The sequence below is a fragment of the Gymnoscopelus braueri genome (genome assembly GCF_963280865.1).
Source record: "Gymnoscopelus braueri genome assembly, chromosome: 18".
Taxonomy (NCBI): Eukaryota; Metazoa; Chordata; class Actinopteri; order Myctophiformes; family Myctophidae; genus Gymnoscopelus; species Gymnoscopelus braueri.
Window position 1 is genome coordinate 28,341,229 of NC_137618.1, and position 19,018 is coordinate 28,360,246.

The window sequence follows — 19,018 nt, forward strand, 5'->3', positions numbered from 1 at the left end:
ATTTCTGTTCATTTAAAAAAAATGTTGATACAGGTTAATGACAATGATAAGCAATCTGGAGAGTTGGTTGTTTTCCCCTCTATTATCAATCCTGAGCAAAATAATGCATGAGGAGATATTTCTGGGTTAAACATATCTCCTAAGTCCTTTCTCCACACCATGCAGGGTGGTCCAGTCATTCCATTCCAACACAACACAACACATCAAAATGAACATGCAACTATTTTGTCCAAATTCCTTGTGGATGTGTTTATTCATAATTAATTAATTAATTGATTAATTGATTGATCGGTTAATTAATTAATTAATTTCCATTCATTCATGTATTTCAGTGTCTCTCAACTTTTTTTGGCCAGTAGCCTACCCCCCCCCCCCTGGTGTGTTTAGGCTCAACTTGAAATACAATGTGAGCTAAATAAATCATTTCTGACCTTTAGGCTACTGGTTAGAGAAGTGAATGACCCAGAGTTGCTTATCTTGGTTCATAAATTAAAAGATTTATTGACAACATGCTGAATGAGTGTAAAGGTTTCACTGTCCTCTAATTGAAAGAAATATGTACTAAAAAGAAGAATACACGTTTGAGAATCATTTAAAACAATGCACACTTTACTGTACTTGTGTCAGGCTCAATGGGGAAATGTGTGATTCTAATAATCTGGCCATGAATATGAAATAATAAAGTTGACTATGCCACCTACTGTAGGTTGAAGTCATGTCATAGCTACCAACCACGGAATATACATATATATTTTTTCACTGGAAGAAAAGTAATAGAACCCACACTCACATGTGCCAATCAATAAATAGGCCTTAAAAAAGATAATAAAAGATAATAAATAAATACATTGATTAATTGATTAATATTATTTTATTATTATTATTATTTTGTAACAGCACATATATCCTGTTTAACAAAGTTACAGGTATCTAACATAATATAAATCGCAGATCTACTGTTCCATTGACTTTAATAGTGTAATGATTTTCTGTCTTATTTTATGGCTTATTTTGTCTCATTTAACTGAATTATCTTTGCTTGCTAGAATTGAAAAGTAGCCTACAGAAGCAAAAGAAGCAAATCAGCGAATTGAGAGTGACAAAACATATGGTGTTATTGTCAGACATTCCCTGGGTAGACACTCAGTGAATGCAGGTTGTTAATGTTCAAGAAGCGGGCTCCAACTTTCGCACCCTCCTCCTCACACACCTGCGCAAGACAGCAGTTTAATTGACACAAGCTCCGTTTATGTTTGGAAGCAAAACAGCGCATTTTTGATTGAATACTTTATTAACAGTTTGCAAAAAAAAGCACAGAGTTGCAGATGTATAGTACAAAAGGATGCTAAAAGGATAACCCAAAAAGCCTATGGCTTATGAAATAAACGTAGCCTATAGGCTATTAAGGCTAATGTAAGTTTACACCACATGGAAGTTGAGTGGAGTTGTCAGTGTTGTCAGGGGGTGAATACTGCTAAAAGACATCTGTGGCAGTTGAAAGAGAAGACATCATAACAATCTGTATTTTCTTTCCAGTTGAGTGGATTATCCAGGTGAGTTAGCTAATTTAGCTACCTACAGTTAACTGTTTTCATGCTATAGCTTGAACATTGCCATGAAATAGAGCTGAATTGTGTGTAAATACTTTTATTATTTTGCTTGGTAAATCATAAATGTGTCACTATAAAGCATGTTTGTGTGCTGTGAATTGAACATGTTGTTGTATTGAGCTGTATGTGTTTGAATGTAATGCTGAGGCAACATGCAGCACATAAAGGAAATAAGGTGTGTGTGTGTGTGTGTGTGTGTGTGTGTGTGTGTGTGTGTGTGTGCGTGCGCGCTCGTGCGTGCGTGTTTCAGTTCTGGATCAATCTAAACAGTTTAACACTTGAATTGACCTATTTTATACTTCAGCTATTAAACAATAGCCAGTCTACAATCCCACAATGCTTGTGATGCGTTGTGGGCTTGTAAAAAAGAGAAGAAAAAAAGACCAGGTATGTGCATTATTTTTATATTAACAGACCATTAATGTGCTTGACGTTTATGTGTGCAGGGGTCATATACACTTGAATGAAAATATGATGACCTTTTCAAGGTCTGCAAATGATGAAAAGACAGACTTCATTTTAGCAATGTTTATCAGCTGAAGCATGATGTACTGTACAACCCTTGTCACTTGACCATTTAAGGACACACCTACCTTACATACTTTAATGTCTAAAGTACTCAGTTCTGAATCAGGCATTATCATTTTCTTTTGTAAGTGCAGTTCTACCATTATGGCAGTAAAAAACTATTTAATGTAAAAATACAATATTAATTGAAATATATTTAATGAGAAATCTAAAAGGTGTGAACATTGTACATCCCTCTGCACAAAGTTGGTTGAGGGTCAGTATCTCATTTGGTTTAGAAGCATTTGAAAATACTGACTAAATAGCAATACTAATTTCAATAAACACATAATGTTGAGTACTTTGTTGATGGTTCCTAAGTAGCTCTGTGATTGAATATCTGTCAACTATTCAATATAAAACTAACTTTACAGCGGCCCCATTGACTTCTGTATGGGGGGCTACCAAGGGTGAGTGAGAAGATGCCAGGCGGGAGAATGAGGCTGGTTGGTGCCATTGACACCGGGAGCTCCCAGCAGGGGAGGAAAGTACTGGCGAGCTAGCCAGATGTATGGAGGATCGAGAGATGACTGGAGACGGCTCAAGGTAGAAGACGGCTCAAGGTAGGAACCTTGTTTTTTTTGTCTTTGCTGCTGCTGCTTGTGTTGTATGCTGTGTATGTACTAATGTGATTAAAGCTGTTGTATTGCTGTCATTTTGGGACCCAATGACTGGGTGGCAATGAAACATGTTCAGTGACTGTTTCTGGCTCTGGAATTGAATGCCACAACACACTCTGTTGTGTTGTGGCTGATGTTGAAGGCTGTGTGTTGTGACAGGGTGGCTGTATTGGTTCATGACTGGCTTGGTGGCAAAACCTGTCTACGTAGACCTATTCCTCATGGTCCATGGCAATTATTATTTCTTTCTTTCTTTTATCTCTCTCTCACTTTCTCTCTCTCAGGATAGGAACCTTCTTTTTTCCTTGCTGAGCTGCTATGATGTGTGTACAAATGTAATTCAAGCTCTTGCTCTATAGAGCATCGCAGTTCCCGCCCCTTCCGGGTTCCACCGCAAAATACTCGCATTTTTCCCATTGACATTTCCAAAAATATTTATATCAATTAATTTAAGCCTAGAATCAAGCCATCCAGGGTCCTGGTGAATCATGACCATAAAACGTTTGATTCTGTGATTTTTTTTTTTTGAAAACGGCAAAACAAAGGGTATTTATTAAATATAGTATATCATATAATTAAATATAAAATAAAAACTCTTTCACTTCCTGTTTAAAACCTTTTTGGGCACCCCTTGTAGGATGCGTTCAGATCACCCAAGGGACATTTGTACCACATTTCATGCTTTTATGAGATTCTGTAGGTATCTTGCATCATCTTTCAACACTGTAGGCGGCCATTTTCAATTTAGTCAATAACTCACTTCCTGTTTCAGATTATTTTTGGCACCCCTTCTAGGATGTGTTAGGATGACCCAAGGGACATATGTGCCAAATTGTATACTTTTTGGAGATTCTATAGGCTTTTTGAGTCAATCACCAACACTGTAGGCGGCCATTTCCAATTTAGTCAATAACTCACTTCCTGTTGAAGACTTTTTTGGGCACCCCTTCTAGGATGTCTTAGGATGACCCAAGGGACATGTGTGACACATTTTATACTTTTTGGAGATTCTTTAGTTGTCTTTTGAGTCAATCGACAACACTAGGCAGCCATTTTCAATTTGGTCAATAACTCACTTCCTGTTTCAGATTTTTTTGGGCTCCCCTTCTAGGATGTCTTAGGATGACCCAAAGGACATGTGTGCCACATTTTATGCTTTTTGGAGATTATTTTGGTGTCTTTTGATTCAACGGTCAACAGTTTAGGTGGCCATTTTGGATTTTGTCCATAACTCACTTCCTGTTTAAGATTTTTTTGGGCACCCCTTCTAGGATGTTTTAGGATGACCCAAGGGACATCTGTATCAAATTTCATGCTTTTATCCGCCGCGTAACGATTTTTCACTTAGTACCCCCTACTACCAGGAAAAAACAGGAAGTGGGCGGGAACTGCGATGCTCTATTGTTATCATTGAGTTTTATGCTGTGTACTAAAACGATTTGGGCTGTTTCTCTATTGCTGTCATATAGTGTTCTTCTAGCCTTTTGATGACTAAAATATATGTATGTGTTGTCAGTAAACATTAGCAAAGACTAGTGACAGCCTACAGATGGAGCTGCTTCCCTTAATTGCAATGTAAGGATATATTCCATAATCCTGTGTGCACCACAGCCTACTCAATGCCATGGCCGTCATACCCTCTTTGGTTGTGTAGCATTAGCTTAGCCTGGTCCGTTAGAAATGTCTGTGAGAAGCCTAATTAAGGTGTGACAGGCCCTGTCACAGGGATGTCAGGCCCCGTCACAGCCCTGTGACATGATACTGACCATGATACCGACCCTGACCATGATACCGACCCTGACCATGATACTGACCATGATACTGACATGATACTGACCATGATGGTCATCATTTGATACTATACGTCACATGGTTTCTCTGAAAACAGTCATATATCACAGAAGAGTTAATGGAAAAAAGTCTTGGATGAAAATGTGCAATTCAATATATAAAACTGCCCCCCCCCCCCTCACTGCACCTCAGCAGCACCCTTAAAAAAACATTGCTTCCATTGGCTTCCATTGGCCCCCAAACTTCTCTGTACGCACCCTGGGGTGCTGTACCGCCCCCCCTCAAGGGGAATGAGAAACACTAATGTAGTTATTTTGCTGAAACTCAGAATTGCCCTTGAACTCAATAAATGTCCACTATTACAGGTAGTTGCATTTGCATACTTTTACACTTACAATACACATCAACTGATGCACGCATGTGCACATACACACACGTCCCCTCAAACACAATCACATGTACATACACAAATGCACATGCCAACACATTCTCACAGATAGGCATCAGTTATTGCCGCTCTGTCATTTTCACTCCCTAATGCGTCACTATAGGACTACAAAAACTAAAAGGCACACGTTGGAGCTTCAAATACTACTCGAAACGAGAGATTGGACTGCTGCCTCCATGGTTACCTGGTAGCAGCGCTTGACTAGTAACCTCAAACTAGTCAAACTAGTCAAAACACACAGCCTCAAAGGGTTAGGATTAGGGTTACGTTTAGGCATATGTTTGTGAGGTTAGGGTTAGGCTTAGGGTTAGGTTTAGTTTAGGCATAGTTTTGTTAACATGCGACATCGCCATGGCGTCCCGTGATGTCAAAACTTGACTATCAGGGCGTCTCGTCATGTCAAAACTTGACGTTTCAGGGCTACTGAAAGAGCGGCAAAATGTGACGCCTTGGGAGTGAGAACGGGTTCCACATGCATGTACAGTACACACATGTGAAGTCACATGGACTGACAAAGAGACACACACACACACACACACACACACACACACACACACACACACACACACACACACACACACTAGTTATGCTGTAGATTTAGTCACAGTCAATCAGATATTCTCCAGAACCTGCTGGGAGCTCATCTCCGGTCCTCCCTCTGCAATTCATTTTTACTTGTATTCAGTCGTCCATATGTTCCACCTTCAAAGGGACGTCATTCTGTGATTCAAAGAACCATCAGGGAAAAATAATCCATTGCTCGAGTTTATTAGAAAGTCTAATTCATTTTTATTTCCCCCTTTCCCAGATGAAACACAACTTTAAGTAAAACAAAAACTAAACAAAAAATAACAAAAAACAGCTTGACAAGTACATTCCCTTTCTCAATAACTGGAACATGTGTGTTTGAGGCAGCGGTTCCAGAAGTGCATTTGTGGTATATGAATTCTCTTTCCGCCTCTGAAGCAATTGGTCACTGTCTTTAAAACACACCATATTGGACTTGTGTAAACGTGGCCGTTGACTTGGTGACTTTAGGAGTCTTTAACATTGCGAGAAGGAGATTCCATAGTGAACAAACTGATTTTGAATCAGTATCAAATCAAGGGTCGCTGTCGTGTGAGTGTGGATTGTAATAAGGTTACTGCGTTGCATATTGACATTCCTGCAAATAATGATTTATCGATAATCTCTGTCCAAGATATTCATATATATACGTGTTTCTTGAATTAATAATAAAACTGCATTTAACAAACATGAAGGATTCATAGGCTGTAGTCGTTCCAAAAAACATTGTTTACTTTACAAAACTGGATGTACTCCACAACTCCATCTGAGCAAAATAACAAAAACTATGTAGCACCAGTAGGTTTAAACAAATCATGCAGCAAATTGTGTTGCTTTTCTTTCTGTTTGTGAGAAAAAAAGACTACTTCAAGAAGTTTGGTGGAATCCAGTGCATCCACTTTTGTTTTGGCATTGAATCTCTATGGCCTGTTGATCTTCCTCACAATCCCCTGAATAGAGGAATACGTCGGCCACCTTGTTAATGTCCTCCTATGTTCTTATTGCAGCGATAACTCCTTGTTGGACAGGTGCTGTATGGAAGGCAAATTAAAACAGCTTTAGTTTTTGAGCCAGTATTCACATGATGTCTGCATTATTTTCATAGTTTTAACTGGTGTGTGGGGTTGATTAAATATTCAATATTTAGTATTTAATATTTGGTTATCCCTTGAGCCCTCCTTTTGTGATTTGAATAACTGTTAACATGTTAAGTACAGTTGATTACAGCTAGTTTTAGTTGCTTTGAATGTTATGCTCCGTTATCAAGTCTTATCTCATCTCTTGTACTTGATAAACCACACTGGGCTCATACCTGGTTTTCCACAGGCCTTCTCACACTCGTCATATGTGCTGAAGCGGTTCAGGTTTCCTCCGCAGCCTCCATACCAGAAGCGCGTGCAACTCTTGCTGAGGGCATCGTAATGCCACTTGAGCACGAACTTGGCACACGAGCCCTCGTCTTTAGGAAGCTGGCAGAGGTCCACTGCTGTAGAGACTGCTATAAGACACAAAACAAAGAGCACAATTAATGACAGTCATTTGACATACTGTAAACAAAACACCTTTGTTTTATTCTGAGTTAAGATGCATTTTCAATGCATTCTCACCCCAAAATCATCACATATTGACATTTGGGCAACTACCTCTTTCTGTATTATTTTTGTAATCTCAATTTTGTTTTGAATTTCATGTTTATGTCTGCAAACAGACAGAACTAAAGTTTGAATATTATAGCACCATTGGATAGTGCAATACAGTAGCATGATGGCTAGTTAACAGAGAGGTCACACTGGATGGTTTGGGTGGTTTTCACCACAAATGCACCTATTGGCCTACAGCACATTTAGTTGAACTTGCACATTGTTTAAGCCTCTAACTGCTCATTTACTGTGAGATTGACAATCGACGAATAGAGCTTGGTTTTCACAAAGAAAAACAATGTGCTGCCAGAAAAAAAGAAGAAGCAGTGAAACAAGGCTTCCATTCATGTCCTCTATGGTTGTGACTTGGCCAGCTCATCAGAATGACTAAAGTAGAACTTTCTTTCCATGGCTAGAGTTTCATTTGTTCCATGGATCGTTGTGGAGCAGTTGGATAGTATTCATGGCCACCATCAGACATAACCAGTCTTGTTTATTTATTTATTTATTTTGTGACTGGAAAGAATTAAAGGAAAATTGAATTATTCAACACTAGTATACCCAGTGGAAACTTCATATCAGATGAAATTCCATAGATCTGGGCAGGAGGTTACGATTCAAATCACATTGAGTCGCTTCTTTGAAAAAGAGACTGGGAGAGGAAATGCTTTCTCCTTTATGTTGGCTAGACATTTGCATTACATATGCATGCATGCGTGCAGATCAAAGCGGGTCATATGTTCAGCAGAGGTAGTTGGAACGGAAGTAAACGTAACCGGATCAGGCTTATGGGACCACAAATAGATCCAGAGGCGCGTGTTGGGTGGAGCAGGACTCACCAGGTGCTGGAAGGATCTCAACCTGTTCCATCTGCTGTGATTTCTGCTGAGGTTCGACAGCCACTGTGGAAACATTAAAACACTCATTTATTTGTGTTCAACTCCTAAAGAAAAACCCTTCCCCAGCTGGTTAGGAGTCACAGTACAGTACCGTATCAGTTACATTTTCAAGAGAATGACAAAGGAATGTGGGCACAGATGCATATATTTTCCACCATGTGTCATCTGCACCTCAGTACAGTCTAATGTGTGGTCTATATCCACGGCGTGTCACTCATATCAATGTTTAATGTTGACACATTGATATACAATCATCATTTACAGAGATGAAAACTCCCCCAAAAATGGTATAAATAAATGCCATATGTAAGTAGCAGAAGTGTAAATGATCATCAGATATTTGTTCACTTTCCTATCAATAATAATTACTCACAGAACAATGTGATTTGTATTCAGTTTTGAATTGACCCTACACGTAGGGTTGAAACGATTAATCAAATAACTGATTAATCACTTAAGCCTTTTTTTTATGTAAATAAATATATTAAAATAAACCAAATTTCTTAGATTTTGATCTATTTATTCCCCCAGTTATAATGTAATGCCCAAAATAGGGAGGTCAGGTTGAAGGTGGTTAATGGATTGACAGACATTTTAGTAATCAAATACTAATGTTTTACGTTGTGATGAGCATTTACCATAATTTTCTATCTCACACCAGGCAGTTCCTTAGACAGCCAGCCTTACCTGTCCTCATGCACTGTTTCAGGCACACCGCCTCGGTCTCGAACCTATTGTCATTCCCGCCACACCCACCGTACCAGAACTGGGTACAGATTCCGTTCTTTTTGTCAAAGAACCACCTAGCCTGATAGTCTTTGCACGGCATTCCAGGGTCATAGTCAAGTGAGCATGATGAGTCTGCAAGCTCGTTAACTATAACATGCAACAACAAAACAAAACAAACAAAAAAACAAGATGGACGACAGACAGAGAGAGAGAGTGAAGATTATGTTTGTGAAGAAATGAAGTGTTGTTACTGTGAGTAGTCGCCTGCAGTGGCTTAAATTATATTAGAAGATTACAAGTGCTAAGAGAGATCTAGTTCACTGCTATAGGAAATAAAATAGCATTCAATATGGCACAATCACATTCTACAGAGGGTTTAATCTATTTGTTATTAGCATTGTGAGGTGTATTAAGACGATTGAGGTGGTCAGTGGGAAGAAAGAGATAAAGTAGAGATTAATACCAGTGAATATAAATTAGTTCTCATTACAGTTAATGTGTGTTAGTTAACTAAGTGATCTAGGACCTGTAATGTCTGTAAGGTGTTAATACCACATTAGTTATCACCACAGTTAATCAACGTTAGTTTATTTTAGAGATCTCAGATACGTCAAGGCTGTGTGGTCACACATCTGTACCAATCCTAATTCCAGTCCAGACAGACCTCAGAAAGACCTCACAACTGACTCTAAGCAAGTCTATGAAGACCATCCTGGCCTTGACTACAGGAGCAAAACCACAGGCACACACATTCCTGACGCATGATCCTTCAATACCTTTGAACCTTGGAACATTCGTGTAAATTATCTAGCGCTGGTATGAAAAATAATAATAAATTATATTTATGCATGGCACTGACGTACTTTTCGTGGAACAAGAGATCAGTTCTTGTCTTATAAACTACTACTGAATGACAGGCCCTGTTTCAAACCTCTCTGTGGTGATGTCATGCCTCAGTAATGCTGCACCTTGTGTTTCTGCCATGCAGGAGGGGCCGACACGTCCACTATAAATCTGTATCGGTGGATGGATATATTTCCCACCGCAGCAGAGATGCATGTAGTCCAAAATGACTCCAGCCAGTAAGGTTAGTGGTTTGACTGGTCACAACACTAAGAGACAGTTCCAACTTCTTCAAAATATCTCGGCTGCAAAAAGAACACGGCTGAGAGGAGATTTTATCTACATTAAAAGTCAATGGAGTATTTTGTTGGCGAGCCGTAATCGATTGATTAAGAACACATTTTTGCAGTAGTAAAGTTAAAATACAGCTGTTTTACTGTGAAATAATTTTTTTCTGCACCATTGAGCCATATGTGACAGCTTTTATCGGGTAGCAAACGCTGCCAATGAAAACTAGCACAACACAATACTATGGAGATCATTAACAGAGCAGGACAACGCCAGATGTGGAAAGAAAAGAATAATGGATTTAAGGCCTTGTATCTTCTGTCCCTCTGTCTTATTTCAACATTTCATTTCCCATGATTCTTTGTTGTCAGGGTCAGGATTCCTCTGATTGAATGTCAGAGGTCATTTTCCTTGCAGAACATTTCAAAGAGCTGGGTCACAACTTAAGATGAGATGTGGGTTAGCGCTCGCTCGCACGCTCGCACGCACGCACGCACGCACGCACGCACGCACGCACGCACGCACGCACGCACGCACACACACACACACACACAGGGTTACTCACCAGTTTGTGGGTTGTCTACGGGAGGTGTGGATACCACATGTGTAACTTGGGTGGGGGGACTGTGATTTGCTGCTTCTGCCAGAGTAAAGCAAGCATGGAGTTATTAGAACAAAGTCCATATCTAATGCATTCAAATTCTTTACAGTCACATTCAGGTCAAGCACAGCAAATCGGCCATCGCTGGAAGCATACACTCTCTTGGTTGAATGCCGCCCGACCTCAAGAAAACTAAACCACTGGTTCTCAACCTGTGGGTGGGTCATGAGGATATTTAAAGTGGGCCCCCAATTAATTGGCAAAACGCTATGATTTTAGTGATAATATAACATTAATATAAAATATATTTAAAAACCTGCATGGTATGTTTTCTTTAAAACCTTGAACAATGAGTTTTCATTGTAATAAATAGAAACTTAAAAGTATATTGAGCCAAGCCAGCCCAGAACACAATCGATTGATTGATCATTAAAATAACATGCTCTGAAAATGCCCACCCTTCTGACCACTTAATGGGTGGGCCGCGAACACTTCCAAGATTTTCAAGTGGCCCTAATCCAGAAAAAGTTGAGAACCACTGCACAAAACCATTACCATTAGAGAACTAATCAAAAATAACCAATAAGCAGTATTGAGTATTGCACAGTATTGAGTATTTAAATGTTTTGATACTCCACTACATCTCAGAGGCAAATATTGTACTTTTTACTGCACTACAATATTTTGTCAAGTTCGAAGATTTAGATTATTAATGCAAAACATACATTCACCACATAAGCTATTCAAAATTAGACGATCAAGCTCACAACGCGTGGCGATGCAATGATTGTGAGCTTATAGATCTGCTATTCTGGAAAAGGTTTCACACATTTTGAAAAATGTGAGTACTTATTTTGATGCCAATACTTTTACTCAAGTGAAACATTTTATACAGGCCTTTTACTTGTAACTTAGTATTTTACATAGTGGTATTGGTGCTTTTACTTCTTCCACCACTGGCAATAAGGGCTGACTTGAGCCAACGACATGTGTGTGACATAAAACACAGCCCTCCAGTTTGGATTTGAGACGTTTCTATCGTGAGGTTGTAATCTTTACTGTCTGGAAGCACTCCTTTAGCGTTTATCCGAGTAATCATGTTGAGAGTCTTACTGGTGGTGATGACACCCTTGTGCGTGGAGACAACGTGACCCTGGACGGTGTGGGCCGTGACCACGGCATGGTACGTCTGGCTGCTCTCCAGGTTGTCCACCGACAGCTCGGTCCCTGTTACGTTGGTCTTCAGAACCAGGGCGTGGTCACGCAGCCGTGTCACTACCACCTCAAAGTAAGCCATGACCTTAGGATCTGGACTAGACCAGCGCAGCTTCAGGCCGCTAGAGGTGACGTTAGTGACGTGGAGCTCGTCCGAATGGGACTCTGAATGGAGCAAAAGCAAGAGGTATTTAATACACAGCAGGTTTCAATAGAACAGCAGCGTTCAGTCTAATACTTATATTTCCAACTTTACCTTTGTGCTTTCTTTCATGGACTGTCTGGTGGTCTTCATGGTGTTTGTGATCTTTCCTATGAAGATTTACAAGACTTAGTGAATAAAAACATAGCGAGAAGGACTGATTAAATGACGTGAAAGATGATCAAAGCACTTACTCCTCAGGGGGTGAGGATTTAAAGGGGTTTTTCAATGGCTGATCATTCTGGAACCACTTGCAGTTTTTGGAGACATCAGGGGACATGTAGAACGCATTCTCAACTGCAAACACAAGGACAGTACAAGGGTTCTTAATGACAGAGACCTGCAGCTGTAATGCATTATGCTCCTGGGTATTATGGTCTTTTATTCAGGGGATACACAGGAGAATTTGTCCAGCATGGAATTGTATTAAAGGTCGTGTAAGTGATGTGTTTTTGGTTAAAAAGTTAGAGCGCTATATTCTGATAGTAGTCATTGCTATAGAGTGTGTGTTCAGTAACAGGGGTCTCCCCGTCTCTCCAGCTCTTTCATAAACAGAAAATACTTTTCCGGTGGGTTGCCAATTTCATCCAATCAGGAGAGTATACCCATTTATCAGCTTCAATTTGATAAATCACTTTCAATTTCACTTGTTTCTCCTGTATGAGTTCTCTCTCTTGATTGGATACAATTGGTATCCCAACCTGAAAATGAGCTGGAGAGACAGGGAGACCCTTGTTACTGAACAAACAAACACTCTATAGCAATGAGGGTGCATTGATAATAAATGACCAGAAGGAACTCTTTTAAAGTGACCCTTAACTCAACTGTCCCTTCGGGACATTATAGATTTACTGTACTCTACTTGTCCTAACTCATATTACACATTAGTCTCCTTGGCCATATTTAGGCTATGTCTGCTTTTAAAATAAAACTACAAACCGGGACTTTTAAATGAATAAAACATTATTTTAACCAAAGACATAATTTAAATGAAAACACCAATCTGTATGGTAGTTAATACATAATACATCTGCAGTGGTTGGAGGTGATCTCCCTACTCTTCCATTGAGACATTTAGACCCTGTTGTCAGGTAGGACTGATTGACAATAAAGTTATTTGAAGTAGATGGCGCACCGGATTGGACATTGTTGCCATTCAGTCAGGAGAGAGAGACAATGGATATAAAACGTATGGATTATAGCTTTAAACTTTGAGTTGAGAACAATTACTTGCTGTTTGAGATTTCTTATGTAGTAAATAAAATGCATTGTTGTTGTTATTGTTATTAATATCTTGCACTCACTGCTAATATACTTTGGCAGCAGTCGACCAAAGTTCTGGATGTGTTTGTCGTAGAAGTACGAAATGCTCTCCAGTCTCTTGAAGAATACGTCGGATGGTTCGCTGGCCATGCGTGACAACACACGAGTGTCCCTGGGGGTAAGCTTCTCGCCCACACCCAGGATGACCAGGAAGTAGCCCTTGCACTTGACCTCGGTGGCCACGCGTATCAGCTGCTCCTCATCATCGGCCACGCCGCCAGTCACAAACAACATCAGGACCTTGCGGTCTCTTTGCAGCGGCGCCCTCTCGAACACCTGCTCCACCGTCTGCTCGATGGCCGCCGCCAGCGCCCGGCCGCCCTCCAGCTGCGGTGTCTTCTCCACCAGGAAGTTGATGATGTCCTGGGAGGAGCGGTGATCCGCCAGGCCGATGTCCACACGGATGGGAGAGCCGCTGTTGTTCCGGAGGAACTCGTAGGGAGCCTGCTGGACCACTGCCACTCTGGCGTGGTGAACGGACAACGTGGGGTCCGAGGCCACCTCCAGCTGCTCTACGATGTGTGCCACGTAGCGCTTCATCTCGGTGAAGACGGTGGGGTAAGTGGACTCTGAACTGTCCATGACGAAGGCCATGTCGATGTCCACGTCCGTGGTGGAGGACCTCCTGTCTCGGCTGGAAAGTGGCGGAACGTAGTCGCACACTGAGTCAGGCGAGCAGACGTCTGAGGAGGATCGAGAAGTTGGCTCAGAGGTTTTGTCTTGTTATGATTTCTATTATGTCTGAATGGATTTGTTTGGATAGTTATTTCTGGACTAAGAGCAACTTTCACTGCTGTAAAGAGGCAATGTGCTTCCAATTAGGCAACAATGGGAGTATTGTGGTCAGCCAGCATGCAACTATAGATGCATCTATGCAACGTGTATCATACTCTCTAGAGCTGTGGTTCTCAAAGTGGGGACCCAAAAGGGTCTTTGGGGGGGGTTCCAAGGGGTCCCCAGATAAGTTAGGAGTTAGGAACCAAATGGATGTGTACGCTCTCTCAGTAATGGGGGTCCATGGTCTAATTAATACATATCAAACTGGGGGGTCCCAAGTTTGAGAACCACTGCTCTAGAGACTTCAGAAAGCATGCTCGATGCAATGGCATTCTCTAGAGACGTCAGACATTGTGCTGCGCTTCATGCAATGTCATACTCTAGAGACTTCAGACAGCAAGCTTCATGCAACGTCATACTCTAGAGACGTCAGACATTGTGCTGCGCTTCATGCAACGTCATACTCTAGAGACTTCAGACAGCAAGCTACATGCAGCGTCATACTCTAGAGACGTCAGACAGCATGCTACATGCAGTGTCATACTATAAAGATGTCAGACAGCATAGTCCATGCAGCGTCATACTCTAGAGACTTCAGACAGCATGCTCCATGCAGCGTCATACTCTAGAGACTTCAGACAGCATGCTACATGCAACATGGGTCATAGACATCAGACAGCGTGCTCCATGCAGCGTGTGTCATACTCTTGAGACATATTGTTAATAAAAGGGTCAAACAATATCCTTTGGTTTGGCAGCATTAGTATGAGGCCATTATAATTTATTAGTGCATATAGAATATGTATACTGCAGTATTACCTATTAGTTCATATACTGTAGTATTACCTATTAGTACATATATAATTATGTATGTATACTATAGTATTACCAAGGCACACATGGCAGTTCATAATCTTCTGGATGACTGTGTTGTATTGAGCACTTCCAGGACTGGGCAGGACAATCACCTGAGCCAGGGCTGTGTTGTTAATCTGATGCAAAGAGAACAAAATGTGTTGAAAACGCAGGGCTGCAACTTATCAACAACATTATGAAATATAAAGTATTCTCATACCTCCCACCCTGTGTAACTGGAGCCATATGTTTAACTGTGTCAATGGATTAAAAAATGTTTTGCATGCAATACCAGCTGAGAAACAGCTGACATTCTTCCCCCGAACACAACCAATTGTGTTCGTATAGACACTTGGCCAAACTTGATGCACCGCGGTGGCTTCGAACCCCTAGACTCTGTGGTGGTGGACACATACTTTCCCGCTACGCCACCCGAGCGCATGTGGTTCTTTGATGTCAGGAGGTGTACAGGTACTGTACTATAAGTGTGTGTTCACCTGCAGTGCTCTGGTGAGGGCTCTGTCGTCTTTGTTGACCAGGAACACAGATGCTATTCCAGCGTCGTAGAGGCGGAGCGCTGCAGCACTCACAGGCTGCGCGTCTCTAATTGGTCCGTTGACGAAAAAGATGGCCACCTTCCTCATGAGGAAACCACTGCGGACCCTCTTGAAAGTGTTCTGAGCCACAAAGTTCATAGCGGTTTCCAGGCTGCGCTGCTTGCGGGTCTGTAGGGTCTGCAGGCCCTCGATGCGCTGTACCAGGGCACGTCTCTTCAACGCGTCGGCAAAGCGGATCTCAGTGGTCACCTCGTTGTTGTAGAGGGTCAGAGCCACTCGCGCTCCTCTTGGACAGTTACTCTCAGAGATGGTTATGTTCCCAACCAGACGCAGCACTGTGTCGCGCATGTTGTTGAAGGCTGGGCGAGCCACGCCGTCGGATGCGTCCAGGGCAAAGGCCAGCTCTGTCGGGTACAGAGGACACTCCTGCTGGCCTGACCACACAAAAAAACACACTTATTAAATATTGCAGTATTATGGAGTAATGGTACACATGGTTTTACTAGATCATCATTCATGATCAGTGGTTTTAATGATTTTATTTAGGTGTTTAGACTATTATCAACTAGAGCGTGCACATGCCTGGTTGACAGGTCAGTGCTTCTCATTTAATAATTGTGTAACTGTGGAGTATATATGATTTTACACCAATAATCCTACAACAGTCCTACAACGTTAGATCCTTATGATCCCATTGTTACTCACCATAGCAGCAAGCTGGAGAAGAAAAGGGGGAAAAAAGTATTTAGAGGAGTCTCTTTGTTATACAAGTTGTCAGACTGGACAATGTGCATCAGTCTAATTATTATACAAAAGTTATTTAGTTATCAAATCATCACATTATACTGTGCATCAGTCCAATTATTATAAAGTATTATTATATAGCTTTAGCTATCAAATTATGTCATTATACTCACGACAGTTATCTCTGATCTTCTTGACCAGGTCACATTGCTGGGGAAAAAGAGGCAACGGAAAACACATTTGAACCAAGTCGACGACAGATCCTAGATATCGGTTTTGGTGATTTTACAGCACAGTATACATAATACATACAGTATAATACATATAGTGTACATACCACAACACCAGGTCCTCGAGGGCCCTTCTCCCCCTGTGAGAACACAGAACAGTTGTATTAACAGCTGGACAGAACTCCAACTTCCTTGGCTTCCTATGTGACAACTATTTGTGTGAAATTGTTTAAACAACCATGGAACTTACAGCCAACGACCATGGAACTTACAGTAATACACAATACAATAAAATGTGGTAGCCACCATAGTCCAAAATAAATCACAGGGTCAAAGTAACACTGTGAAATCCTGAGTGCTAATTTAGCTCTGAGAGTACAGACCGAACCAAATGGACCCGTATGGGTTCATTTGGTTCCGTTTATATATTCTCAGAGTTATATTAACACTAAAAAGTTTAGTGTGCAGCGCCCCGCATATAAAAGTTGTACAACCCCCACTCCATTAACTGTTATGGAGGCTTTTGTTTAATTTATATGGATTTTCCACAGCTTGTAAACAAATGGAAGAAAGTTTAATTACTCACATAGGGTCCAGCATATCCGACCTCTCCCTTCTGCCCTGCTCTTCCGATAAGCCCTGAAATGCCCTGGGGGGAATAAACCAGATAATTAAGTTATGTGATTATGGTTTATGATTGTTTATTTTGGTTTCTTCACTTCAAAGGATCACTCAATTCCCTTAAAAGTGACAGTAAAAATACGATCTTAGTCTGTCAGTGTACGCAACCATTTAGCATTCTACCTGTCATAGTAACACGTATACTGTATGCACTCAGCCAGGATTTATCTACAAAAGAGAATCATGTGGCGTGTCTCCAATGTGGATCTTGGACTTCATGTGGCCAGCCTGTGTTGTCCTTCATCCATGACATACTTATGATGTGTAAATCCAAATTTGGTTTCAGTCTGATCAGATTCCCATTGACTTCCATTATAAAATTAAAGTGAAATCCTGTGGTTCTATTGCATGTTTTCTATGTGCACTGCAAAATGGACATTTGCATTTGAACCTGATCATCCAACAGTGCAAATACGAGAGACCCGCTGATCTGAGCAGGGGTTCCACGCTCACCCTCTGTCCACGGTTTCCTCTGGGTCCAGGACCGCCATTCGTCCCGCCGTCACCAGCTGCTCCCTGATCAAAGACCGAGCACAGAACAGGAGAATGAAGTGGTGTGAACATTAGATTGAAACCTGAGTTCTCTGTAATGTGAAACCATTGTTTTCATGGCTCGACAGTTCTGACAATGTTACCTTGGGTCCTGGGAAGCCTGGGAAGCCTTCATCACCCTGTGACACAAACAAGCGTAATTAGTGTATCGTCATTGGTTTATCCATGATTGGGTGGGGTTTATACACCAGTTGCCAAAGCAAATTCCTTGTAATGAACCTCATACTGTACTTGACTCTGATTGTGAGGTTAACCACTTAAAGGAGAATTTTGGACTAAAGTTTTCTTACCTTTTCTATGACGTTATGATATCTTAGGATGAATGGTACAGTAGAAAAATTTCATAAAAACAGAAGCCTCGCTAGACGAGATTGAAATCTCGAGATTTCAATCTCGTCTAGCGAGGCTTCTGTTTTTTTGTTTTTTTTTGGGACAGTGTTCTGTCACTATGAACGTCAGATCTCCCAAAAAAAAAAAGCTATTAAAATATGTGATCTAACCTAAGGCCTATCCGCGCACCTTTTAAGCTGTGGCGGCTCAGGGGTGGAGTTATGAAATTTTTCTACTGTACCATTCATCCTAAGATATCATAACGTCATAGAAAAGGTAAGAAGACTTTAGTCCAAAATTCTCCTTTAAGCTCTATTTTATACTTTCAACAATTTTCAAAAATAGGTGATCTATAAGCTCACAGAGAGTCACAATGCATCACAATTTTGTTTTAAATGTATTTGTGAAAATTTGAGGGGAAGGGCATGCAGAGAGTGGAGAAGAGCAGTTCTGTGACTTCCTGATCTGTCACTTAATCTGAATATTTCAGACAATACTGTTTAAACTTGATTTGGGATTTGTAGGTTGGATATGACAAGGTCATATTTCACTGACCCTCCTGCCCTTGGGTCCAGCGGTGCCAAACCCATCTCTGCCGTCTTCACCCTACAAGAAAACATTCAACTGTTTAATACATAATATATTCTAAATATGTATTACTGTACATGTATCTTTTCCTAGCAAGAACTAAATTGAGTTCAACCGTATAAACTATTTACGCCTGTTTGTCACCATATATCATGGTGACCCTAGTATCAGCTGTCAACGATGTAGATAACGGAATGCACATAAAAGATCAACTGACCGGAAATACAGTCAAACGTCACATGTATTTTGGGACTCTGCAGTGTAACAGAAGCAACTGATAAAAGGCAGAAAGTTTGATGCAGGGAAATCCACAGGGAAAATACCATTTCCCTGATTAAAAACACACCATAGATATATTCTT

At 40.9% G+C, this 19,018-nt stretch overlaps 1 protein-coding gene across 8 annotated transcripts in view; it reads right to left on the reverse strand.

Moving 5' to 3' along the window:
- Window positions 1–5,801: 5,801 nt before the first annotated feature.
- The window catches only part of LOC308106087 (collagen alpha-3(VI) chain-like), a 91,841-nt gene continuing 78,624 nt past the window's right edge, over window positions 5,802–19,018 (reverse strand). For 5 of the 8 annotated variants that reach the window (XM_080457104.1, XM_080457108.1, XM_080457111.1 and 2 more), the window contains 18 exons: window positions 18,625–18,675; window positions 17,823–17,858; window positions 17,641–17,703; window positions 17,093–17,155; window positions 16,614–16,646; window positions 16,450–16,486; window positions 16,238–16,249; window positions 15,473–15,966; window positions 15,010–15,112; window positions 13,325–14,026; window positions 12,215–12,317; window positions 12,075–12,130; window positions 11,717–11,983; window positions 10,568–10,642; window positions 8,830–9,018; window positions 8,083–8,145; window positions 6,916–7,101; window positions 5,802–6,634 (listed from right to left, as the gene is read on the reverse strand). In XM_080457104.1, coding sequence (XP_080313230.1) covers window positions 6,594–6,634; window positions 6,916–7,101; window positions 8,083–8,145; window positions 8,830–9,018; window positions 10,568–10,642; window positions 11,717–11,983; window positions 12,075–12,130; window positions 12,215–12,317; window positions 13,325–14,026; window positions 15,010–15,112; window positions 15,473–15,966; window positions 16,238–16,249; window positions 16,450–16,486; window positions 16,614–16,646; window positions 17,093–17,155; window positions 17,641–17,703; window positions 17,823–17,858; window positions 18,625–18,675 — 2,574 coding nt within the window. In that variant the 3' untranslated portion in view covers window positions 5,802–6,593. The remainder of the gene's footprint in view (window positions 6,635–6,915; window positions 7,102–8,082; window positions 8,146–8,829; window positions 9,019–10,567; window positions 10,643–11,716; window positions 11,984–12,074; window positions 12,131–12,214; window positions 12,318–13,324; window positions 14,027–15,009; window positions 15,113–15,472; window positions 15,967–16,237; window positions 16,250–16,449; window positions 16,487–16,613; window positions 16,647–17,092; window positions 17,156–17,640; window positions 17,704–17,822; window positions 17,859–18,624; window positions 18,676–19,018) is intronic. The other 3 variants (XM_080457105.1, XM_080457107.1, XM_080457106.1) reach the window with 3 other exon arrangements.